This window comes from Microcaecilia unicolor, chromosome 2 (genome assembly GCF_901765095.1).
Source record: "Microcaecilia unicolor chromosome 2, aMicUni1.1, whole genome shotgun sequence".
NCBI classification, from domain to species: Eukaryota; Metazoa; Chordata; class Amphibia; order Gymnophiona; family Siphonopidae; genus Microcaecilia; species Microcaecilia unicolor.
Genome location: NC_044032.1, coordinates 254,263,002 through 254,290,505, shown reverse-complemented (window position 1 = coordinate 254,290,505; position 27,504 = coordinate 254,263,002). Strand labels below are relative to the sequence as shown.

Here is a 27,504-nt window from a genome sequence, read left to right as displayed (position 1 = left end):
TTACTCATTACTGAGGTCAGATTAACCAACCTTTAGTTCCATACTTCTGTTTTTTTTAGTGAGGAACCACATCTACCCATCTCTAGTCCTGATTATAACAAAGCATTGCAAGCCAAAAAGCACAAACAAACCTCCACTAAATTTAGTCACGCAGACAGGTGCTCGGCGTATTCTATAAACCACGTGGGAAAGTAGGCTTATTCTATAAAGTACTCCTAAATTAAGGCGTACTTTATAGGATGCATTTAGACAAATTTTATTTCACTGCCAAATTTGTAGGCATGATATATAGAATCTAGTCCTTAGCGAGTAAATACAAGGGAGTGTTCACAAGGGAGCAGCATGGTTGGATCATGGGTGGGACCAACATTTATGCATATACCTTACAGAATATTGTAATTTATGCACTAAAGTTCCGCATTTAGACGCACAAATAAATCCAATCCTTGATCTATTCTTGATTGCTTAATCTACTCTGTCACTTATGAACTTTAATGCAATACCACTTTGTATTTCTCATTCCGGAATTGGCGATCGCCATTACGGAACAATGTAAGCCATGTTGAGCCTGCAAATAGGTGGGAAAATGTGGGATACAAATAAATAAATAAATATTGACATGACATAAATGGGTGGGCCTAAAAGCATAAGGAGTATGGGTGGACCAATGATCTTCCATTGCAAAAATGAAGAAGCACCAGAGAATAAAATTAGTTATTTATTGATGTACTACTACTACTTGACATTTCTGAAGCGCTACTAGGGTTACGCAGCGCTGTACAATTTAACATAGAAGGACAGTCCCTGCTCAAAGGAGCTTACAATCTAAAGGACAAATGTACAGTCAGTCAAATAGGGGCAGTCTAGATTTCCTGAAAGGTATAAAGGTTAGGTGCCGAAAGCAACATTGAAGAGGTGGGCTTTGAGCAAGGATTTGAAGATGGGTAGGGAGGGGGCTTGGCGTAAGGGCTCAGGAAGTTTATTCCAAGCATAGGGTGAGGCGAGGCAGAATGAGCGGAGCCTGGAGTTGGCGGTGGTGGAGAAGGGTACTGAGAGGAGGGATTTGTCCTGTGAGCAGAGGTTACGGGCGGGAACGTAAGGGGAAATGAGGGTAGAGAGGTAATGAGGGGCTGCAGATTGAGTGCATTTGTAGGTAAGAAGGAGAAGCTTGAACTGTATGCGGTATCTGATTGGAAGCCAGTGAAGTGACCTGAGAAGAGGGGTGATATGAGATTGTAAGCTCACTGAGCAGGGACTGTCTCTCTATGTTAAATTGTACAGCTTTAGAAATGTTAAATAGTAGTAGTAGTATATCGGTTCAGGCAGAATATAAGACATGCAGCAGAGTTCTGAACAGATTGAAGGGGGGATAGATGGCTAAGTGGGAGGCCAGTAAGGAGTAGGTTGCAGTAATCAAGGCGAGAGGTAATGAGAGCGTGGACGAGAGTAAACAAAAGGGTCACTGACAACAACAATCCAAACACTAATCCACTGAGGCGAACAAGTGAACACAGATATAATCAAATAGACTTGACATGGACCCATGTTTTTCAGCAAAGAACACCTGCATCATAGAGATTTCTCCTACTCCATTTCCCCTTCTTTTTTATGCTTAAGTGTAGACACCTAGACGCCAACTTAAAGGCATCTTGGCACCCAGATGTGTTATATAATTGACGCTCAGTGCACTGTATCAAAGCACCTTACTTCTGGTGCCTAGTTATAGAATTGTCTCCCCCCCACCCCCTTTGTATACTACGGAAAGGACCTACTTTATTGCTTTTTGATGATCCAGTGTTTTTTGTTTTCTATGGAAGAAACTTGAAATATGTATATAGGTAAATATTTAGCTATTTCTGAATGAGAATTGCTCTGCTCTTTCAGCATGGAAACTCCTTCCACCAACTCCCCCCCCCGCCCCCCCCCCCCCCCCCCCCCGCCCCCCCCCCCCCCACACACACAGACAGAGTTCTGTCACTGTATTGCCTTGAAACTCCTCCTGCTATTCCAGTACCGAAAACTACCAAACTGCACCATAGAGTTGATACCGAAAGCCATAGGAGAAGGGAAGAAGGATCTACATATGGTTACTGTAGAGGTGAGGAGTCAGGTGGATATGAGAGACATGTGAACACCTCAAAAGGCAGGGCTTTTTTTGAGGGGGTACTTGGGGGTACTGAGTACCGGCACCTTTTTCATTGTCTGCTAAAATTGACCCATGGTCCCCAAGTTTTAATGAAAGAGCTCAGGCTCTACACAACAATTCTGCCTTGTTATAGATTCTGTGACTGGTTGCAGGGGGCCTGACTAGTGTGGGGTGGGTCCCTCAGTGATCACCCCACCCCTGAAGGGCGGCCTAGCATTTGAGTACCGGCACCATTTTTGCTAAAAAAAAAAAAAAAACGCACTGTCAAAAGGACACAGAATGCATGAGACGCTCATGTTTTCTTCAGTGGAAAAGAATTTCTAGATTCTAGAAGAAAGGGTCATGGGATGAGGTTGAAAGAGGGCAGACTGGAGAGTAATGTAAGGATTTGTTAGTCACAGAAAGGCTCATGGGGGCATGGAACAGCTCCCAGGAGAAGTGGTGGCAACATAAAATCAGTTCACTCTACTAAAAATATATATGAAAGGAGATGGAGTTCAAACCAATAATAAATCAAAATGTCAATACCTCACACCAAAATAGAAACGTGTAAGAAGAAACAATTCCATAAACACATGGAGGAAAAGCCTCAGCAAACCCAGACCAGTTTAATATATTGGTTTTTCAAGGGCACTATATTTCAATCATCGGCATAAAAAACCTCCTGTATTTTTTATTATCAGATACTATGTAGAAGCTCTTTTCAAAAATCTTTTAAAGAGAAAGCACAAATACTTAGCTTCAGCCCTTTTACCAAACACCACCGCATCTGTCCGATGGTGGCCAGCATTTCGATAACTGCTTCAGGACTTGTGATGTGCAGTAAACAGGAGCCAAATTATCAAAATATCAGAGGGCTCAGCCTACGCCACCTCTCTCACATATCAGGTTGCAGATTTCAGGAAAGGCTGAGATGAGCACAGAGGATGCCTTGTTTTGGAGGGAAAATTAGAGTTCAGGTAGGCTTTGCAATATTGCACTAGAAGTTGTTTGTTAAATGGTCACAATTCCATGACCTGAGAAGAGGGGTGATATGAGATTGTAAGCTCTCTTGAGCAGGGACTGTCCTTCCCCATGTTTTAACTTGTACAGCGCTGCGTAACCCTAGTAGCGCTATAGAAATGCTAAGTAGTAGTAGTAGGATAACGTACACTGATATGATGTTGTATCTATAAGAAAATTGCTTACTGATTCACTGTAAACTGTTTGTAAATTAGTCCTAATTCCATGAATAACGTATATGGATATGCTGGAGTAACTCTAAGGAAATTGACTGATGTAATGTAAACTGTGGTGAACCCTTTCTGGGAATATAGCGGTATGTAAACAATAAATTGATATTGATATTCATAAAGTAACAAAGACAAGATGAGCCTTGAGGTTTGTGAGTATATCTGTAATCATAGACCTATTTCTATATTAAATCTCATTTTTCTTGCATATAAAAAGTAATACACTGGAACAGCATGGAACAAGCAGTAGCCTGTCACCTTCATTGACTCCTGTAGATGTTTAATTAATATTTATATTTAACTCAAAAATATTTTTGTGTGTCTGGAAGCCAAGTATTAAAACTATTTTTTAAGAATACAAATACATTGTTTTTTTCAAAGTCAAATCTTCCTACATCCTTATAACAGAAAAGAGCCAAGAGTTGGGAGTTTGTTTTAACTCTTTCATCTCCATCCACCACTTCCCTTCCTATAGCTGTCTCTCTCTGTCTCACAGGGGTGGTGAGAGAGAGGAATGGAAGGGCAGGAGGAGCAGTGCCAGGGGCAGGAGTGCACAGACAACTCTGAAATGTATTATCTCTTTTGTACTTATCGCTCCATCCATCTCTGTCTCTCTGTATCTTATTCACTCTTTATCCTCTGCATGTCTGTCTCTTTTTGTCATTTTCTCTTTGTTTCTCACATGCTCTATGTGTCTTTCTCTGCCTCTTTTTTTTTTTCACTAAATCTCTTTTTTTTTCACTAAATCCCTCTTTTCCCCTACAAATCAGAGTGCATTAGTGGCAGGGAGATCTCAGCAGCTTTGAAGCCACTTTCATTTTAACCTGATTCCCCTGTGAGAAGCTCTCAGAGAACCATGCAGCAGGGGAATAGAAGCCAGTGGAACCCAGCAGACCTCACTATACCACCAGCAGACCATCACAGTGCCCCTCCCTGCCTATCTCACCTTCATCCCAGCAGCTGAAAATTTAAAGGCAGATTGGGCTGGCTAATAATACGCAGTCCATGCTCCTAAATTGAGATGGAGGGAACGAGGAGATAGGGGTAAGGTATGCCAGCGTTGGAGACCCTTGCCAAGGGACCGTCTGCTACACAGATCCAAACCTCCGCTATAGCCAAGGGCAACAGAGATGCTGTGGAAACAAAGTGTAAGTTCTCATTTTATTACAGTTTGATTTTTTTATTTTAATTTACGTAATTAGATTTAGTTCTCACCTTTTTCAGTTGTAACTCAAAGTGAGTTACATTCAGAGGAACTATTTCCCTCTCCCTGGAGGGCTTACAATAAGTTTGTACTTGAGGCAATGGAGGGTTAGGTGACTTGCCCAAGATCACGAGGAACAGCAGTGACAGAATTTGAACCAGACTTCCCTAGTTGTCAGCTTAATGCTTTAACCACTAGATTACACCTCTGTTCTGGGACCAATTTTTTTTTACGTGAACATATGTAAACTACAACTTTCTGGTTTTAAAAAAAAATCTGATCAATGGATTTGAATCCTAGATCCTACTCCTTCTTCTTGGGCTGAATGTATCTATAGGGAAGATGGCAGAGTCCCAACTGCTGCTTAGCAGTGACACCTATTGCCAACTCAAGAATGCACAGAAATAACAGCAGCCCGTCTTTCAGCCAAAGGACTGTTACTGCTATAATGGAGCTAGACAGAAAGAGGGGAAAAATCTCAGATGGCTTTGAATGTACACTCATGATGTTGTAGCCCTGTTTGGGTGGCTATGAGAATAGGCTCATGATATAACAACCCTGTTTGGGTAGCTGAGTGTGCACTCATGATGTTACACTGAAAACTGAAAGGAGAAGGACCAAGCTGCCAGGATCTCATATAGCTGGAAGAGATTAATATGCTTGGGATGTGGGGCTGGCACCATAGCTTAAATAAGTACATAAGTACATAAGTAATGCCATACTGAGAAAAGAGCAACTGTCCATCGAGCCCAGCATCCTGTTCCCGACAGCAGCCAATCCAGGTCAAGGGCACCTGGCAAGCTACCTAAACGTACAAACATTTTATACAAGTTATTCCCAAAATTGTGGATTTTTCCCAAGCCCATTTAGTAGCGGTTTATGGACATGTCCTTTAGGAAACCGTCTAACTCCTTTTTAAACTCTGCCAAGCTAACCGCCTTCACTACGTTCTCTGGCAACGAATTCCAGAGTTTAATTACGTGTTGGGTGAAGAAACATTTTCTCCGATTTGTTTTAAATTTACTACACTGTAGTTTCATCGCATGCCCCCTAGTCCTAGTATTTTTGGAAAGCGTGAACAGACGCTTCACATCCACCTGTTCCACTCCACTCCACTCATTATTTTATATAGCACTTGACTTACAGAGTTTAGGGATTTGAGGATTTGGATCCCCGGTTCATTGGGGCTAGTCAGGTCTTGGTGCACTGCTGAGGTGGTGTGTTCAGGTCCAGTGAAGGAGAAAAGACTACTGTCAATTAAAATGTGTTTCTGAAGGTGCATCTTGCACCCCCCAAGTCTTTGCACAAACAAAGGTCCTTTTCATCGCAAAGTCTGTCTTCTGGGGGGGGGGGGGGGAGGTGGAGGGAGTGGAAGAGACTGCTAAGAAAAGAAAAACAGTTGAGATGGGTTTTTTTTTTGTGTGTGAACAACAGAGGACACAAGAAGCAGGATTACTGCCTGGCTAAATGCCCCCCCCCCCCAATGAGATCAAGGAGGTAGTTTTCCCTCTGATATAATGGGTGAGAATGCAGCTGCAAACAAACTTACATTCACTCTGGCTGTGATGATAGTAGCATCATATTACCCTCTTCCCTCCCTTCCTCCTGAGGCTGGTTCCTATTGTATGTACCTCTTCCAGTGACCCTACCAAGAAGAGTCGCCATCCAACAGTTTTCAAGCTAACACTTTGAGGATGTTTGCCTGTCCCATTCACCAGCCACAATACTACCAAAGCCAGTGAGCAGCTTAGCTGTTTTGGTTGAGGGTTAGGCCTGGTGTGTGATGGAAAATCCATTGCCTTGGTTAGGGTGTCTGATTTGCCAGCTGACAAAGACACTGAAGTTTGGTGGCCACCAAACAACATCTTGGTAATAACCATACAAACAGAGAAAAATGAAGGCAGATAAAGAACATATGGCCTATCCAGTCTGCCCATCCATGCCATCTCTTCCTCCTCTAGAGATCCTATGTACCTGTCCCAAGCTGTCTTGAATTTAGCTATAGTTTTTGTCTACACCAGGAGGCCGTTCCACAAATTCACCACTTTTTTGAAGAAGTATTTTCTCAGGTTATTCCTGAATTGACCCCTTTTACCTTTGTCTTATGCCCCCTCATTCCAGAGCTTCCTTTCAATTGAAAGACACTCATCTCCTGTGTATTTATGCCAAGGAGATATTTAAATATCTCTATCATATCTCCCCTCTTTCACCTTTTTTCCAAAGTATACATATTGAGATCTTTAAGTCTGTCCCCATATGCTTTATGACAAAGACCACTGACCATTTTAGTCACTGCCCTCTAGACCGACTCCAACCCTTCTATATCTTTTTGAAGGTGCAGTCTCCAGAATTGTATACAATATTCTAAATATTTTGCAATGTCTGGAGCCTTTCTAATTCAGTCTTTGGAATCCCAGATATGACTGGCACTTTAAATTGTAATCTGCTTTGAACTCAAATTGAGGATACAACAGAATATAAGATGCCACCAAGATAACATAAAAAAGAGGCAGCTGTACAGGCCTTCTGAAGCACTGGATGCAGTTTGCATGAAAGTCAAAGTGTGTGTGTGTGTCATAAAGGTCTATAAAATGCTATTGGAAACACATTATGGAAAAGTTACTCATTCCCTCCATTGATCTCTTGCAGGCCCCTGAGAAGAAGAGGAGGATGGTAGAACGTCCAGAAGTCATGCTTTGGCCCTCATGCACCTTGCAGTGGCTTTTCTTACTGAGGTTAGCCTGGCTTATAGGGGCTTCCCTCGGGCTGGCAAGGAGTCAGCAGACTACGCAGCCCCACTCTATCAAGATTGATGGTGATATCACCCTGGGCGGGCTCTTTCCTGTCCATGCCAAAGGCCCAGCAGGGGTCCCCTGTGGTGAGATAAAAAAGGAGAAGGGCATCCACCGCATGGAGGCCATGCTCTATGCTCTGGACCAGATCAACAGTGACCCTACTTTGCTGCCCAACATCACTCTGGGGGCCCGCATCCTTGACACCTGCTCACGGGATACCTATGCCCTGGAACAGTCCCTCACCTTTGTCCAGGCGCTTATCCAGAAGGGCATTTCAGATGTGCGCTGCTCCAATGGTGAGCCACCCATCCTCAGTAGGCCTGAACATGTGGTGGGTGTCATTGGTGCCTCTGCCAGTTCCGTGTCCATCATGGTTGCTAACGTCTTGCGACTCTTTGCAGTGAGTATGCATACACTTGAAATGGTTTCAGGATATTCCCATAGACAAGCCCAGGTCTAATAATTAGCAAGCCTGAGGCACTATATCACAAAATGTTTTGTATTGTCTTCCTCAGCCTCCTGTCCTGCATCAGTCAGACAGTCATTTTCCCTAGGACTCATTTCTTCCTGGCATTGTATATAGACATATTTAGCATCAACTCTACCACCTCACCTCAGGTTTAAACATAGTAATTTAGTACATTTTGACAGACAAGAACCATTTGACCCACCCAATGCGACTATCTGCCTTCTGTCTATACTACACAAGCCTGGCTACTTATACAATTATAGCTGTAGCCATCACCCTTCTTTGCTCTTAATCCACTACATTAGGAATACTTCCTAGTTGTCAGTTGTGCAGCCCATGCTAAGATTTGATTTGATTTAATTTATGGACTTGATTTGTCTGCCCTTTGCTGTGTATGGGAACATATTGTTATGTGTAAGAAGAGGTTGATTCAACCAAATCCTTTGCTGCACTTGAAAGTCATAAACTAGACAATTCCCAGAATGCACCGTTGTGCTAGACTGTTAAAGATATTGGTGAAGGAAGAGGCTAGTGGCATTCTGTCCTATGGGGATGACAGGATGCCTGCCCTTTTCTGCAGTTCCTGACATGCAGAAACCTTTTGTCTGCTGGTTTCAGCTGTTGGAGATTTCCATTAGATTAGTGTATAATCCATTAACAGCTGTGGATGCCTTCTATCATATGGGCTTCCAGAAAAAAACTGAAGGCAATAGACAGAGAAGCAGATAGTAAGAGAGAGGTAGAGATATATAAAGAGTAGAGAAATGAGAGAGTGAGAGTTGTAGAGGAAGAGAGGAGCACAATAGCAGAACAGAATTGGAAAAGGAGAGTTTCAGGAAAGAGAAAGCAAGAGACAGCACCCAGGTAAACACTGCAAATGAGATGCAGGGGAAAAAACAGCAAAAGAGGGAACATGAGGAAAGCAAAGGAAAGAGAGTGGGAATATAAGACAGTGCAGTAGATGCCAAGTTCATAGAAGGCCCTGTGATCGCTTTCCATCATTTTCTCCCTTGCTGTCTCTTTCCCACTCTCTTTCCTTTGCTTTCCTCATGTTCCGAGTGGGAAAGAGACAGCAAGGGAGAAAATGATGGAAAGAGACACAGGGCCTTCTATGAACTTGGCATCTACTGCACTGTCTTATATACCAATTAGCCGTTTTCAAATCCAGGCTAAAAACCCTACCTCTTTAACGCTGCTTTTGACTCCTAACCACTACTCACTTGCCCTGTACCCTTTTATCCCCACCTCTTTATTCCCTTACCTTAATTGTTCTGTCTGTCTGCCTGTCTTATCTAGATTGTAAGCTCTTTGAGCAGGGACTGTCTTTTTGTGTATGGTGTACAGCGCTGCGTATGCCTTGTAGCGCTATAGAAGTGATAAGTAGTAGTAGTAATTAGAGCCCTGCAATCTTTGAAAGACCACCAGATAGTGATCCTCCACGTTCTAAACCAACAAAACAAGTGGAATAAATCCAGAAAGACCAGACTGAAACCACAGATGGTAAGAGCACCAGAAAGTTTTATTGGGACCCTACACGGTCCATGTTTTGGCCGAAAAGGCCTTCTTCAGGGGTCTTCAAATTGACATATACGGATGTTCCTCCAAAAATTCTCACGAAATGAGACGATCTGGACTGAATAAAAGTGAAAATGAAAACGCTGGTGCTATCCGAACGGAACATAGACATTATGTCCCAATAAAACTTTCTGGTGCTCTTACCATCTGTGGTTTCAGTCTGGTCTTTCTGGATTTCTTCCGCTTGTTTTGTTGGTTTTGTGTTTTTTTTTGCGGGAGATTTTGACTCTCTTTGTTGCTCTCTCCCCCACTTTCTAAGACTTGTTGAGAAAGCATTCGTGAGAGTTCCATTAGTTATGTCATGTACCAAGTCTATGGAATTGATTACTAATACAATTATGGGCAGAAGATCCTATACAAAAGTTTACAATGTTATTTAAAGACTCATTATTTTATCCAAGCCTTTGGCTTACAGGTGTCGGGAAATGTAGAGTTCTTTTGGATCCTATCTGTAAAGAAGTTGTCTAAGAATGTAAACTTTTTTTATTCTTTATTGTCATTGGAATGAGTGAGTAGAACTTTTCTATCTTTAATGCAGCTCCTTTCAGATTTTATGGCTTGGATTGGATTTATTGATTTTTATATACTGCTTTATATCATGGTGTCAAAGCAGTTTACAATTCACAGTTCTCATGAAGTTTACAATTGCAAATACAATTTTACAGATAAACAGTACCAATGAAATAAAATCTACAACAAATCAAATAAAATATTGATGAAACATCCAAGTTTTTAAAAGCTTCGTCAGACAAGGAGTTTCAGAGCAGAGGACTGGCATATGAAAATGCACACTTTCTGGTAGATAAAAGTTTAATAACACCAAGACCCGGAAGTTATAAAAAGATTTTTTTTTGTGAAGTTCCCGTTGAGAGGTGTATTTTGACAATTTGCTACAGAGGTAGACTGGACATCCCAAATGGAATGATTTATAGACCAGACACAGCAGCTTAAAGCTAATGCATGTTGAAATAGGCAGCAAATATAGAGGTCCTTTTACTGAGCCGCGGTAGGCTCTAGGTGCATGCAGCGCACGTCAAAATGAGATTACCACCAGGCCAGCGCGCCCTCCTGGTGGTAATTTCAGATTTTGTGTGTGCCCATTACTCATGGATGAATTATTTATTTATTTCCTCCTACGTGTGCTGGTTCCAGCGGTAATTGGCACTTGGCGCGCAACAACCGGTCACCGCGTGTGTAGAGCATGAGCCTTTACCGCTAGATCAATGGATGGCATTAAGGGCTCAGGCCAGTTTTGGGCGTGCGCTGTTTCATTTTTACCACAGGCCCTTTTCCCATCCCATTTTTATTAAAAAGCCATTTTTTCTAGATGCGGTAAAAACTGTCCCGGCGCACACCCAATACACGTGCCTACACTACCGCAGGCCACTTTTTAGCATGGCTTAGTAAAGGGCCCCATAATCGATAAAGCACTGGAGTAATATGGTCAGATGTCTTAGACCTTGTTTTAAGTATGCAGTTGTATTTTGCACAAGTTATTCCAGAAGCATGAGGTAAACCTCTTCTGCTTTTGCAGGATGTGACAACATTAGGGTTCCATTGTGATGATGCATTAAAATTTAACTTGCATAGGCCATACTATGAAGGCTTAAGTTGACACAGCATTTGAGGATGAAAAAAAACAGGACTTCATAGTATGGCCTATGCAAGTTAAATTTTAATGCATCATCACAATGGAACCCTAATGTTGTCATATCCTGCAAAAGCAGAAGAGGTTTACCTCATGCTTCTGGAATAACCTGTAAATCATTACATTTACATGACAGCCACAATGCTGATGGTTTTTCTGCATTTAAAATTAGATCATACTCACACATCCAGTCTGTTAGAATCTGAAGCTTTTTTTTTTATTAAGCCCAGAATTAACTTCTTCTTGATTATTTTTCATAATGGATTTTGTCAGCAAAAAATGTAAACCACTGTGACCTGTATAGCTTATCAGTATAGCAAGTTTTTTAAAATAAACATAAACTTATGGGAAAGCCTGGAAAGAGTCAGCCACTTTCCACTTGAAAAATTAATTGCTAAAGATGACAGTTATTGAAAAAAAAAATGGTACACATACATACATGTATCAGATGTTAAGAAGGGTTCTGTCCTTGATACCCCCCCCCCCCCCCCCCATTTCTGACAAGTAAATGCTAGAGTTGTTGGTGGTCAGCACACCCACAGCAAAGGGAGCAAGGGACAAGCCTGCCTGCCAGGGCAGGGTGATTTCTTTAAGTGACTGACACAGTGGGAGCAGAATCTACCATGGGATTAAGCAGATTACAGGGAGAGAGAGAGAGAGAGAGAGAGAGAGAGAGCTTGGGGGAATTGCTGGTGCTGAACTGATGGGCATTAGTTATAGAAAAGATCTGCATGATATGGAACTGAGTTCAACTTCAGACACCCCACCAAATGAAAGAGAAATTACAGGTGTAGTGAGAGTGTGATCTATACATATGTGCACACATACAGCTCTTTTGTTTGTTTGCTTTTTAAAAAGCATCTATAATATCTTACAAAGACAAATCTTTGAACAAGAAACAAACAAGCTCAAGAAACATAAACATTCAATACATGGAAAAAGGAAAAATAATTAGGATTATAGTCCATCTGGAAGGAGATAAGACGATCCAAAAAGGTCATAGGAAACTGGCCAGCATGAAGAAAAAAAAAAGGCAAATTACCCTTTAACAATTTCTACAAAAATAAATATGGACTTAAATCCTTAAAATATTAATTATACATCTAGATTTAACAAAGACGAAAAAGGCTTTTTGGACCTAGGTTAAAAAGTTATATCTTTACCTTCTAGGAAAAATCTTAACTGAGATGCTTCATAGAAGACATATTCCCCCAGATTCTATATAGCGTAACCAAAATTGAATGCGCAAATCTGGTTGTACTCTGGATTTGAACACACTATTTAATTACTTAACAAGCCAATCAGCACCAATAATTGCCACTTAAGCAATTATTGACACTAATTGGCTTTAATTACAATTTATTTTTATTTATTTATTTAAAAAAATATATCTTTATTGAGTCATAGGGAGAATACAGTAACCAGCAAAATTGGTTTGGGTTCATAATTCCTCTATATAAACAAGTGAAAAAACAGTGTTGATTACAAAACATGACTAGCACGAACACTGCCAAACAAGTAGATCACCCTTGACTCATTTTTTCCATATGAACAATAAACAGTGATGTTCCCCTCCCCCCCTTACCCTTACACACACAACTTGCTAAGCTTATTCTGCAAAGTGGTAAGTGTAGATTCTAATGCATGCTGCCAAAAGGGGTGTGTGGCCATGGGCATGGAATGGGTGTGTCATGGGCATTCTGAAAAACTACATGAAGGGTTATAGACCATACCTGCTCCGTGCCTAACTTAGGCGCTGGTATTTACACCAAATTTTACTTGGCGTAAATGGATGCGACTAGAGTTAGGCGCAAGGCATATTCTATAAACTCACTAGGCATATTCTGTAGATCACGCCTAAATCTAGGCACGGTTTATAGAATATGCCTAGGCGGAAATTTGTTCGGTGCCAATTTTAAAGGCACCATATATAAAATCTAGTCCATGATTTAAAATTACTTCAGAGACTCCGTTCCTTTTATCTTGCTGCACCATATGCCTGGAATAGACTTCCTGAACTAGTACATCAAGCTCCATCTCTGGCCGTCTTCAAATCTAAGCTAAAAGCCCACCTTTTTGATGATGCTTTTAACTCCTAACCCTTATTCACTTGTTCAGAACCCTTATTTTATCATCCACACTTTAATAGTCCCTTATCTCTTGTTTGTCCTGTTTGTCAGTCCTAATTAGATTGTAAGCTCTGTCGAGCAGGGACTGTCTCTTCATGTTCAAGTGTACAGCGCTGCGTATGTCTAGTAGCGCTATAGAAATGATAAGTAGTAGTAGTAGTAGGGATGGTGGATTAATCAACTACATTCTGTTGAGCCTGATGGATTGAATACCAATATACAATGGTCTGTTTTTTATTAAATAAAACATTTTTATAATCATCAAGAACATGGTTTTAAAGCCACGAGAAATTATTTGTGAATGATTTCTGATTGGTTAATCATAGATACCCTCCCTGATTGGTCAGGCTTGTTGCCATGGACCTTTATATACTGCTTTGCTCACAGTGAGTTTTTTATTAGCTGCCATTTTGAAAGGCTTCCGTCATTGCAGGAATATATGAGCTTGCTACACACGGTAGGTCCGCTATGAATTGTTGATTGAACAATGTGTAGCTTAGTTTGCCCACACTTACACTGTGATTCTTTTGTTCAGCAGCATTTCAGACACATTTGTTTAAAGTTTAGTGAAGTTGTGCAGCAGCAGTGCATATCCCCTGAAGAAGCTGTTGGTGAAACAGAGATCCCCATTGGGAAAGAGTTGAAAGATAAGTGCTGCAAGATTCATGATATAAGACTGATACAAGATTGAATTTTGGTGATGGTGCAATAAGCTCAGTGTTGCAAGTGTGTCGGGCACAAGTTTTTAGTAATAATATACAGAAGAAAAATAATATGAAAATGGGTTTATTGGGAATTTTTTGACCCATGAATTCAAAGGGGCTGTTTTAAACTGACATTTATAAACCTGAGAGCTACTTAAGTCTTTGCTATTGCCATATGGGGTCTTTTCTCCACATAATACCAGAGCAGCTTGAGACAGGATGCTGGCCCGGCCATGATTGGGGCGTCCACGTTTTCCTCCTGTGGATCAGGCAGCTCCTGGGCATCATCCTTCACCTGCTCACCGGATAGTGTGACTCATTATCTGCTCCCTTTTCAGCTCTGCTCCCCGTGCCTCAACCTTTGCCTTCTGGTCGCTCCTCTTCAGTCCTGCTGGCCACCTGACCCTAGGGGCTCAACCCTCAGGGAACAGTGGTCGCTGCGGGTGAAGATCCTCGATCTTGTAGACCACCTTTTCAAACCCAGGGAAATGAAACAGGGGCTCACACACTCCAACGACCTGGGGTCATGACAGAACTGTACGGGACAGGAGCAGAGGAAGACTGATTCTGTCCCATACCACTAGACTACCAGGAGACTACTGGGGTGGGGTGGGGGGGGGGGGGGGGCTGTTGACACAAAACTATTCAAACAGTGCAGGTCCCAGTGTAAAACCTTGAGGTATTCCACTATTGACTTTTGTCTGTTTGGAAAACTAATCATTTAGTCTGAATCTGTTTCTTACCTTTTAGTCTCCTTTCCCATGACCATTTAATTTCCTGAGGAATCTCTCATGAGGAATTTTGTCAAACGGCCTTTGAAAATCCACATATATTATACATGAACTGGCTCATCTGTATCCACATGTTTATTTACACAGGGGTGTCCAATCTCGGCCCTTGCCAGGTTGAGTTTTTAGGATTTCCCCAATGAATATGTATGAGATCTATTTGCATACAATGGAGGCAAGTGCATGCAAATAGATCTCATGCATATTCTTTGGGGAAATCCTGAAACCCCGACGGGATTGTGGCCTTTGAGGACCGAGGTTGGACAACTCTGATTTACACCTTCAAAATTCTAATAAATTGGTAAAGCAACACTTCCCTTTGTGAAATCCATAATGATTTGTTCTCATTAAGCTATATCTATCTACACAGTCAGTAATTTCATTTTATAGAATTGCTTCTAACATTTTGCTTGGCGCCATCAGTTTCATTGTTTTAATGTTTACTGGATATCTCTTGGAGCCCCTTTTTTAACACTGACATAACACTGACCACTCTCCACTCCTCAGGTGCTATGGTTATTGTCTTCTGAGAATGGAGCAATTAACAGGACTGAGATTGGGGGTGGGTGGGAATAAACCACTTTTTGGCAATCTGGGGTAAACTCAAGACTTGGATCAACCCTGTTGAGGGAATCTGGTGTCAGCTGGCAACTCTAGTGCATATCTGTGTGAGGGGAGGATCTCTGTTCTGAAACAACAGGGGTTGCTTCAGAGTAGGACTGAAGAACATTGACTGAGATATATGTGGACAAGTTGTGCACCGATCTCCCCACTTGTGTTTCCACAGATCCCTCAGATCAGTTATGCCTCCACTGCCCCAGAGCTGAGCGACAACAACCGCTATGACTTTTTCTCGCGAGTGGTGCCACCAGATTCGTACCAGGCTCAGGCCATGGTGGACATTGTGAAAGCACTGGGATGGAACTATGTGTCCACACTAGCCTCCGAGGGCAACTATGGCGAGAGCGGTGTGGAAGCTTTTGTCCAGATTTCTCGTGAAGCTGGTGAGAGACCACTTCTGATTTTATTCTGTGTGACACCATTAGTGTCCCTGTATGTGAATGACACAAAGGGATATCACTGAAGTCTAGGAAAGCGAATGACATAAGAAAGGGATTTTATGATGTGTAGTTTGTAACTGGCTATTTCTCTTTATTTCTGACTCACCTTGGAGGGGTTCTTCTTTGATAAGGAGAGAACTCCAAAATGAATGAGGAGGCAGTGATGTTAACATGCATGGTTTGGTTTGCAACAATAATGAAAGCAAAACTGAATGGGTAATTTGCTTTATTTATTGCTTTACAAAACTTATCTGCAGAGATTCACGCTTGCTTTCTGCACGGGTCAAAAAGACAGGCATTACTCTGAACTCCATTTTTTCTCTCAGGGCTGCTTTAACTGCTTAGGGAGCCCTGGAAAACTTCTGAGGGTGACCCCCTATTATTTTTTCCAGATTAACCTCACCACTATGTAAGGAACAGAGGAACTTTGTACTATTATAGTATTTAATTTAAGTAAACGCTTTACATACCTGAATGACTACAAAGATGAATGTCAACACCATTTGTTGATAAGGGAAATAATGTTGTGCACGTGCTTGGTCTGTGAGCATATACATGGGTGAAGTCTCGGTGAAGCACACAAGTAAGGCATAGATTCCTGACAATATTGCCATGAACATTTATATCCATCCTAGGGCAGCTGTACATGTCTGTGCCTGCACTATAGGCATGCATTATGCTACTTAACGATAGTTGTTAGTAAAGAAAAGTAGCACCTAGGTAAGTGCCTTCTTACCATCTTGTTATGGGTGCTCCATTATAAAATTACTTTCATGCTGTTCAGAATGCAAATCTAAGAAAAACATATTTCAGTCACTGAATGGAAGGTAAAACTCTGTTTTGTTCTATTTTGTTGACTGGACATTTTGTATCATTAGCCTGGTCTCTCTTTTTCCACATTTTGCATCAGCCTTCTCCCCCCATCCGATTCTCGGCTCTCTTCCCTCCCCATCCAAAGCCTCTTTTTCCACCTACTGTCTCACTCATAACCCCAGTTCCTGCTTCCCTACCTCCTTCCCCAAATTCCCAGTCAGTCCCCTAGTTCCCACTCAAAACTACCTCCAAAACTAATTACCAAGTCCCTGCTGTCTTTCAAGGCATTTATCTACTTTACTCCCCCAATCCTTGCATTCCTGCTCTCCCATTGAAACTTAAGCCCTGTCCTTGCTCACCCTCACCGAACCCTAAGTCCTTCTTTCCTTTTCCTAGGCCCCTCTTTCTCCCCCAATTTCCTGCTCTGCCCTCCCCACCTTGGCCTTCATGCTCTTATTCTTGCTTTCCCCTCTCCTTTCCCTTTCCCCCTGAATCCCATGTTTCCACTTTCCATGTCAATCCCACACTCCCATTCTCCTTCCTGGCTCCTCCATCACAAACCTCTGCTTTCTCCTCCTCAATGCATCTTTCTCCACCCCCACCCATCACATCTCCCTCTACTTGTTTCCCTCCTTGCCTGAGCCTCCATCAAGTCTTTATATAGAGATACTACCACTCCAACCCTCGTCCCCCCCCCAAAAAAAAAGCAGATGAGCAGAGGGTATGGGAGGTAATAGAATGATCTTAGAAATTCAGGTGATACCACAGTCACAGCAACAGAAATTAATGAGCTTAATTTGGTATCCAGAAAGAGTGCTGTGGTCAAGTCCCAGTGCACACCTCTATCTGGGCCTTCCTTACAATCTCAGGACATGTCCTCTGCCATTATGCACTATCTGACTATTCCCCTGTGTAGCACTACCACCTCCATTGCAGCTTACCTAGATTACTACTCAAATGCCAGAGGTGAGGTGGGGTTTCACTGCCGCATCAATAAACCTCCGTACCCAAGTCACACGTTGTGGCACACAGGTCTCAGTCCACTAGGAAAGTTGTAGTAGGCCTCACATCTTAACTTAATGTCTTCTTACGGCAAAGAAGAGGTCATTGGGAATTGTGCATGAGCTAGTAGAACCCTTTCTAAGGTAGACAGTCAGTTCCATGGAGCTTTAAAATGTCACTAGCATTAAAATTGCCACAGTAACACCTTGCTCATTTGGGCAGGAGGCTGAACAGGACTATTGAGTTGCAGAGCTCATTTTAAATGTCCCCCAGGCCAGTGAGCTCTATAGCACCCTGCTTGTTATTTAGATTATGGGTTGCAGCTTGCAGTAACCCTGACTGATTTCCTGTTTCTTTCCTCCTGCATACAGACAGGTAAGGCGACCACCATGTTGCGTGGTCTCACTTCCACCACATGAGTATTCAGCATGTTCATGCATGTGCATGTCTGTGACCTGTCACTTCAGTCCTGTGACTTGGTGACATATGTGTTGTGCATTTCTGGAGTCTATGGTTGCACTGCCACCACTGTTGTAAGAACATTGCAGCCGTAGTGCAAGAGAGAGAAAGAACACCCAAGCAAACCAACAAAGAGAAAAAGAAAAAAATGGGAGATGACCAATCAAATTCCAACGCAAGGGCAACTTGTTTATTAAAAGCAGAACATTTAAGCACAAATGTACAGTAAACCTGTTAGATTCAATGGACTTGACACAGTCCTCCATTTCGGTGCAAGAAGCGCCTGTCTCAGGAGTCACAAACAATTTGGTCTGGTCCATAACACAATGATATTTATTGATTGGGATCCTTGCATAAGCTGATATCCTTGTGTTACCAACCAGACCGAATTGTCAGTAAAAGCACTGTTTTGTTGAATGGTGTGGAAACCATTTGGGCAATAATCAAAGCCCTGATTTCCACAGCTAAAATGCTATTTTACTGACAGTTATGGTTTTCATTATCACCATTCCTACAAATAAATTAGATCCTTCAATCAATCAGGGCAACCACAATAGTACAATGATTGAATATGCATAATTATACTACAATAAATCATTGAATTACATGATATAAAAGCAATATATCTTTATTAATACATGTTTAGGAAACATATACATTAAAAATTAGCAGAAGAACCCCAAAGCACCTAGCGTGGCTACCAAGAATAGCTAAAATACAAAACATTCTTTGCATACTACTTTGTTTTATACACTACTCCCTGTGTGCATATGCGAAACCAAGTCCATGATGTTAAACATACAGTCCTTGAACAACTCCCAAACTGTTCTCACCACAATAGCTTGTTGCCATCAGAATCAAAGTCAAACTCCCTGAAGACCAGTGCCTTTCACTGTTGTCGAGCAATATCTCGTTGGAATGTAAAATCCTCAAAAACCACAGTGACATAACCACATTCTTCACTTCACGTGGATATGGCAATAGTGCAGTTGACGCCATGTACATATCTGGAAACCTTAATTCTAGGCACTTGTTGTTCACCAATAGTGCTGAATTAGTCTCAACACGGCATCGTGTTTTGCCAAATGGAGCATATTCCGGAGACTAAAACTGACCTGGCAGGAACATGCGTTTCTCCCTCTTGCAAAGAAAAAACAATAGGAACTCCCAAAAGAACAACCCACATATATAACCCCTCTATATAACAAAAGTAAAACAAAATTGAAACCATAATCAAATGGACAATGCCAGTACAGACATTCTTCCAGTGAGGACCTCCCTAACTGGAAACCCCCCAGCGGGGGCTGAAGCTAACAGCGGAAATGACAGAATATATACACACCCCTCTAGAATAGATCATACCAGTACCCAATCAATTTCCTTATTGAGAGCCCATGGTTAAATCGTGTTCCAAACAAATATCTTCCTTTGTTTCTTACTGGTCAATATTGTTGATATATTTCCCCCCCACCTCTTTTCATGTTAATCTGTTGCAAAACTACAAAATGTAAATCTTCCACATTCCCGCCAATGATTAATAAGGGGAACATCATCCCAAATAAGTCTAAGGTTGCTAAGGTGATGTGCAATCCTGTGCTTTACTGGCTTCTTAGTCTGGCCCAGATACCACTAATTGCATGGACATTTGATACTGTAAATAACCTGTTTGGAGGAATAATCAGTCTGCTGTAATAACTTAAATTGCCTAATGGTATTGGGGATAATTACTGAATCAGTTGTGATAGTACATTTGTTGAATTGCACTATTGCCATATTAAGTGGAAACTATCCACGCAAAGTGGAAAACGTGGTTACGTTGCTGTGGTTTTGAGGATTCTACATTCACAGGATATTGCTTGGCAACAGTGAACGGCATTGGTCTTCAGTGAGTTTGACTTTGATTCTGATAGTAATGAGCTATTGTGGTGAGAACAGTTTGGGAGTTGTTCAAGGACTATATGTTTAACATCACGGACACGGCAGCAGTGTATAAACTTTATTTATATTTTCTCTACAGTTGGTAGCCATGCTAGGTACTTTAGGGTTCTGCTAGTTTTTAATGTATTTTTTTCCTAAATGTGTATTAATAAAGATGTATTGTTTTGTCATGGAATTTAATGATTTTTTTTCTAGTATAGTTATACAAATAAATTAGGAGATTATTATTATTATTGTTTCTCTTTTTGGTGATTACTCTATCTGTTTGCCCTTTAGGAGGTGTCTGTATCGCACAGTCCCTCAAAATCCCACGAGATCCCAGGCCTGGGGAGTTTGACAAGGTGATCAAGCACCTGCTAGAGACGTCTAGTGCACGTGCAATCATTATCTTTGCCAACGAAGATGACATCAAGTGAGTACAGGAGACTTGAGATACTGTATATTCAAAATGGCTCCATGCAGTGTGAATTAAGCCATGAGTCTGCAATTATCTGCTTGATTGATGACTGGCTGTAGAGCTTCATCTTTGGATAAGCAGTCAGTCACCAGCGAGGGCAGGTTGAACCTGTAGTCTTGGGGCTCAATATTCAAAATGATTTAAACAGTCAGGAGACGCTTCTGGCTGTTTAAATTGCCTGTCCAGCGCTAACCAGGCATTCTCCAAGGACAAATAGGTGACTGGACAGTGGATTATGTACCTGGGATATAAATAAGGAGAACTAAGTGGAGTGACCGTTGTACGGCACTTATAATGGACCATCTGGGACTAATCATATCCTGGGATAATTTTAAATAATTGAGTTTAGATGATTTGTTGTTTAAGATTTGTATGAAGAGATATGTGAGATTTGATGTGTTTGAGCGAGGATATGATATTCAATAAATATTAAAAGAATAATATAATGTGATATGTTTAGAGTACATATAATTAGTTGGTTTAATGTGTAGTTTATAGAATGGGTGTATAAGTCTGTTATATGCACAACTGCTAAGTAGTGTGAATTAGTGCTTGTAGATGCCAATTATTGGTATTTACCACCAATTATGTTCCAAGTTAGTGCCAATTAGTTAATTATGTTACGTGTATAAGTGTCCCTATGCTAGAAGTTTGGGCGCCATCTGTACAATTTGGGGGAAGGAGAATTTCTATACACTGAGCTCTAATATTTGGGGCACCCATTACACATGCAAACATTTAGACTATTGAACAGAATAGAATACAAAAGAGGCAATAAACAAGATATGAATATAAACATTTACCTCCCCCCAGTATTTAAAACCATTTAACCTCCGGGAACAGCTCCTGGTTAGTTAAATGGCACATGACTGGCTATCCACGAATATTCAGTGGGAGATAGACGGTTATCTCCCGTTGAATATTCCTGGTCAATGCTTATTGGATAACAGGCTATGTTGTGTAATATAACCAGCAATTCACTAATATTCAGCACATCGCCGGCTAAGTTTAGCAGCCAAATTAGGCCGCCGAATAGCAGGCCTGTCTTTGGCTGGTTTCGACTTAATCGGCCAGCGCTGAATATTGACTTGGCCGGTTAAGTTGAAACTGGCCAAAAATAAACCAGATATTCAGTGACGGTCACCGAAAACGGCCCGGCATTGCATATCCGGGTTCGGCACCGACATAAGTACAGAAGTAATGCCACACTGGGAAAAGACCAAGGGTCCATCGAGCCCAGCATCCTGTCCACGACAGCAGCCAATCCAGGCCAAGGGCACCTGGCAAGCTTCCCAAACATACAAACATTCTATACATGTTATTCCTGGAATTGTGGATTTTTCCCAAGTCCATTTAGTAGTGGTTTATGCACTTGTCCTTTAGGAAACCGTCTAACCCCTTTTTAAACTCTGCCAAGCTAACCGCCTTCACCACGTTCTCCGGCAACGAATTCCAGCTAACTCCCATGGTCTGGATATCAGCCCCTTAGAATATCTGCATGTCATATGTCTGCCTAGGTGTGCCACTTAAGCACTATTCTGTAGCTATGCAACTTTCTTACATAGTGTGTATTTGCAAGGAGGGTGTACACATAGGTGGGGCATAGGCAGGGTTCCCCATTTACATGAGTAACTTACAGAAAAATGTGAATTAACACAGTGGCAGCCTTACCATTAGGCCAACTGAGGCGGGGGCCTCAGGCAGCACTCTCCAGGGAGTGGCACTCTCTCCTTCCCTCCTCAACCCTCTTATGCACGTTTACCTTATTTCTTTCTTTTCCAAAAGGCGGCAGTGATTTCCATAGGCTGCTCTGCCCTGACACAGGATGGTGAATACTGTTGATAAGAGACTGTAGTGCATGCTGTGGCCTACAGAAGCAGGATCACAGGAGAACTTTGTTGCATAGGACTAATTTGTGTTAATTCTCCTTTGCCTCTGATGCTAACAGAACCCCTCATACCTGGCACTGTTAATAAAGTTTGTTTTCTGTTCCTCTGAACCCGCTGTGTGGCTCCACTTTGTCTGGGCTCCAGGCCAGGCCCGCCCTCACTGACATTACCACACAGCCCAATAAAAAGTATCACCTGCTTTTTGTTAAGTTTTTGTTTTTTAACAGGTGTATTTGTGCATTCAGGTGCACTAATATGGCACCTAGATTACATTATCCAAACTCTCACTCAGTGTTAACTCTATCTGCCATAGCTCTGCAGTCTCTTGCTAACACCGGAATGATCTTTCTACTTGTTCTCCAGGCGAGTGCTGGAAGCAGCTCATAGAGCCAATGAGACAGGCCACTTCCTATGGGTGGGCTCTGACAGCTGGGGTTCTAAGACCTCCCCCATCTTGAACCAGGAAGAGGTGGCAGAAGGTGCAGTAACCATTCTTCCCAAGCGGGCTTCTATCGAAGGTGAGTAGGTGAGAAGATAACAGAGTAAAGAGGACTAAAGGAGGAATAAAAAGTGGAATGAGAGGACATGAAATGAGATTGAAGGGGGTCAGACTCAAGAAAAATGTCAGGAAGTATTTTTTCACAGAGAGAGTGGTGGATACTTGGAATGCTCTCCCACGCGAGGTGGTGGAGATGAAAAAGGTATCGGAATTCAAACATGCGTGCAGTGGCGTAGCAAGGGCAGGGCGGTGGGGGTGGTCCGCCCCGGGTGTCAGCGGGTGGGGGGTGCTCCGTCGTCTCCTGCCACCACTTTTCCTGTTTAAAAAAAAATCCTCACTGGCGTCGGGCCTTCCCTCGCGATGTCCCGCCCTCTTCTGAGGTAACTTCCTATTTCCTCGAGGGCGGGACATCATGAGGGAAGGCCCGACGCCAGCGAGGCGATTTTCAGCTTTTACAGCACACACAGGGCAGACGTGAAGCGCTGCCTGCATCGCTGCATGGATTTTTTAAAAAACAGGCAGGGTGGTGGCAGGAGAAGAGGGCCCTGTCAGCCTGGACGGAGGGGAGACGACGGGACCGGGTCGGGGGGGGGGGGGAGCTCAGATGGGAGAGGGGGTGCTGAGAGGGGAGAAGGGGATTGGGGAGGGGTGGGGGTGCTGAGAGGGGAGAAGGGGAGTCCAGAGGGGAGAAGGGGATTGGGGAGAGGTGGGGGAGCCCAGAGGCCAGAGCCCAGAGGGGACGGGACCGGGTCGGGGGGGGGGGGCTCAGATGGGAGAGGGGGAGCTGAGAGGGGAGAAGGGGATTGGGGAGGGTTGGGGGAGCCCAGAGGGGAGAAGGGGATTGGGGAGGGGTGGGGGTGCTCAGAGGGGGCTCAGATGGGAGAGGGGGAGCTCAGAGGGGAGAAGGGGATTGGGGAGGGTGGGGGAGCTCAGAGGGGTGCTCAGAGGGGAGAAGGGGATTGGGGAGGGGATGCTCAGAGGGGAGAAGGGTCTGAAGTTGGAACTGGGGTCTGACAAGGGGGCAGGAGGGAAAATGGGTCCATGCCTGAGGCAGGTGGAAGAATGGGTCTGGGGCTGAAAAGGGGGGATGCAAGGCATGTGGTGGATGAAGGGGGCTGGAACTGGGGGCTGAAAAGGAGGGTAGTTGGGATAAGGGGGCTAGTACTGGAACTGGGGGCTGAAAAGGGGCAGGGGCTGAAACTGTGGGGACTGGGGGCTTTAAAGGGGACAGGGAGAACTGGCTGGGGCTGAAGCTCGGGACTGGTGAGAGAAAAGGGCTGGGGTTGAAACTAGGGGCTGAAAAGGGGACAGGGAGAAGTGGTTGGGGGCTGAAGCTCGGGTCTGATGGGAGAAAAGGGCTGGGAACTGGTGGGATAGTGGGGCTGAAAAGGGGGGCAGGTGGGAGATGTGGGCTGGGGCTGGAACTAGGGACAGGTGGAATAAGGGGGCTGAAAAGAGGGGGCAGAGAGAGAGGGGACAGACCCTGGATGGAAGGGGGGAGCGTGAGGGAGGGCAGACCCTGGATGGATGGGAAAGGGAGGGCAGACCCTGGATGGATGGGAGAGGGAGGGCAGACAGATTGAAGGGGCAGAGAGAAAGGGCAGATGGTGGGTGGAAGGGGGAGAGAGAAAGAGGGCAAATGGTGGATAGAAGAGGCAGAGATAGAGGGCAGATGTGGATGGAAGGGAGAGAGAGGGCAGACGGTGGATGGCAGAGAGAGCGAAGACAGATGCTGGATGGAAGGAAGACAGTGAAAAGAAGATGAGGAAAGCAGAAACCAGACAACAAACTGTAAATAAAATATATATATTTATTTTTTTGCTTTAGGATATAGTATTGTAGCTGTGTTAATAAATGTTTATAAACAGAACATGTAAATAAGGTCATCTTTTTATTGGACTAATTTTAATACATTTTGACTTAACTTTCAGAGAACAAAACCCCCTTCCTCAGGTCAGGATAGGATACTGTAACAGTACTATACTGTATTGACCTGAGGAAGGAGATTTTGGCCTCTGGAAGCTAAATGTATTAGTCCAATAAAATGGTATTATTTTATTTTCTGTATTTCTTTTATTTCTATTTGTTAATTTGTAAAGTGGTGATTGGTATTTGTTAGTTTTTTCAAATTTACATCTGCTGTCTTTATATTTTGCACAGTACTAGAGGACATTTTCTGTTTCTGTGGTGTTGCATTGTATGCAGAGTCTGGCATCTTGGGGGGGGGTTCAGTTTAATTTTTGTCTAAATAGAAAGTTTGTGATTACTTATTCTATAGTGGATTAGGGTGTATCTATTTGTGAAAAAGACGTGGCTTTCGGTTGGCATTGACTGTGCAGGATCGACGATCTGTACTAATCTGTCTGTTTTTGTTTTACAATAGGTGAATTGATGTTCTAGTGCTCACTGTAGTGTTTAAGATGCTTTCCTTTTCCTTGTGTGACTCGTACAAATTACTGCTTATGGTATGGTAGAATTGCTCTATAGGTCCTGAGTGTTTTGTATTCTCGGTATGCCTAGTACTGGATTTGGGGGGGGGGGGGTGTTAAAAAATGACCGACCCCGGGTGTCAACTACCCTAGCTACGCCACTGCATGCGTGGGATATAAATAAAGGAATCCTGTGCAGAAGGAATGGATCCTCAGAAGCTTAGCCGAAATTGGGTGGCGGAGCCGGTGGGGGGAGGAAGGGTTGGTGGTTGGGAGGCGGGGCTAGTGCTGGGCAGACTTCTACGGTCTGTGCCCTGAAAATGACAGATACAAATCAAGGTAAGGTATACACAAAAAGTAGCACTTATGAGTTTATCTTGTTGGGCAGACTGGATGGACCATGCAGGTCTTTTTCTGCCGTCATCTACTATGGTAGGTTGCTTACACAGTTCTATGTCAGTATGGAGAAGCTGAACCAGCCTTAATTTCCTGGCTATTTATTGCATGCATGGACCTGTAGCTCCTGTTTTTTTTTTTTTTTAATTGAACTACAAATTCATGCATGCACTGTGAATAACACCAGGATTGGCTCAGTGATGTTGCTAGATGGTAGCTCTAGAGCAGTCATTTTCAAATCTCAGATCAGAACCCACTGCTGGGTCATAATACCGTAGGAACTGATCACATTCACGCGCTATCATCATAAGAACAAAAGAAGTGCCATTCTGGGTTGGACCAAAGGTCCATCAAGCTCAGTATCTTGTTTCTAAGAGTGGCTAATCCAGGTCACAAGAGTAGATAGATTCCATGCCGCCAGCCCTAAAGATAAGCAATGGCTTTCCCCAAGTCTATCTGGTTAAAGAAAAATTATGTTTTTACCTGATAATTTTCTTTCCTTTAATCATACCAGACCAGTCCAGACCAATGGGGTATGTCCATCCACCAGTGGAAGGAGACAGAGAAAATAGTTCCAAGTACTTCGCCTCTTAAGGATATTGTGCAGCTTGGAATGCTTAGTATTTCAAATAGCCAAGCAATGGTGCTCTCAACTGCAACAAACAAGAAATAGGAAAATAGAGCTCACCGGAAATTTAATAACAACCAGGTGGGAGACCCTCCAGGTTCTGTGCAACTAAAGGCGGACAAACTACCCATCGAAGAGGAAGAAGGTGGCACCACTCTGTCTATCTGTTATGCAGATGCACCTCTGAAGCAGAAGAAATGGCTCTTCATTAAAGGATCATCGAGAGCCGTCCAGAGCTGGCATTGTAAAGTGGCATGAAGAGCAAGAGCAAATCCAGTTCTCCTGAGATGGCCCCCGCTTCCAGAATTCTACAATGGACTCAGCCCCCGACACTGAGGAACCGAACCCTAGAAGAATCAACAAGGAACTAAGCCACGAAAGCAGACTGGGTGGGCGTCTGGACTGGTCTGGTATGATTAAAGGAAAGAAAATTATCAGGTAAAAAAATAATTTTTTCTTCCTTTTCATCAATACCAGACCAGTCCAGACCAATGGGATGTAGCAAAGCAATCACAGCATTAGGGTGGGAACGGAGCATCACAAACCAAAGAACTGCAATGCCACAAAAGGACAAAGGAAACGTCAACGAAGACGTGAACAGCATTCTGAGGACCTGCCTCAGGTGTAGACACCCAAAGGCCCCCAAACCGTGGGGAAAAAACAGAGTTCTTATAAAAAGAGAGAGACAGGAACACCTGGGAGGAAGCCAGTGACCAGAGACCCAGAGGAGCTCAAGGATGGAGCCTAAATAGATTTGCCGGTCCAGAACAAAAAGGTGGAACCTCCACAAATGAGTGATGGCAGGCCAAGGAGTCCCAAGTCCACCCATGACACTCCCTACAGAAAGAAAAATCCTTGCACAGGCACAAATTACCTCCCCCGCCATCAACAAAGGCACAGAGGAGAGAGGAAGAAATGTAGCACCCTCCAAGTCAAGACTGTGTCACGCGATTGCCGGAGCCACAGACAGGGAGCCCTGAGACAGAACTGCACGGGTCTGAATGAAGAATCCCCTAAGAGAGGCAACCATGCTGCCACCCAGCGTCCAAGAGCCCGCACTCTCAGAGGAAAACGGAGAAACACTCCCCTCCGACAAAGGAAAGGTGCCATCAGTAAGACAGATCTAACCATAAAACCAAGAGGTACAGCGGCTCCAACCAAAGAAGGAACCCTGACCTCTGTAGAATGGGCAACTGTTCATAGATGAGGAGCTCAGCTGCCTGACAAGGACAATGTTTCAGAA

General features: G+C 43.2%; 1 protein-coding gene across 2 annotated transcripts in view; it reads left to right on the top strand.

Moving 5' to 3' along the window:
• The first annotated feature begins 7,477 nt into the window (after positions 1–7,477).
• Positions 7,478–27,504, top strand: part of LOC115462393 (metabotropic glutamate receptor 6-like) — a 45,892-nt gene continuing 25,865 nt past the window's right edge. Inside the window, exons 1-4 of one of the 2 annotated variants that reach the window (XM_030192401.1) lie at positions 7,478–7,777; positions 15,478–15,694; positions 20,240–20,375; positions 22,673–22,827. In XM_030192401.1, the coding sequence (XP_030048261.1) occupies positions 7,493–7,777; positions 15,478–15,694; positions 20,240–20,375; positions 22,673–22,827 (793 nt within the window). In that variant the 5' untranslated portion in view covers positions 7,478–7,492. Of the gene's footprint in view, positions 7,778–8,647; positions 8,711–15,477; positions 15,695–20,239; positions 20,376–22,672; positions 22,828–27,504 lie in introns of those variants that run through there. The other variant, XM_030192402.1, reaches the window with a different exon arrangement.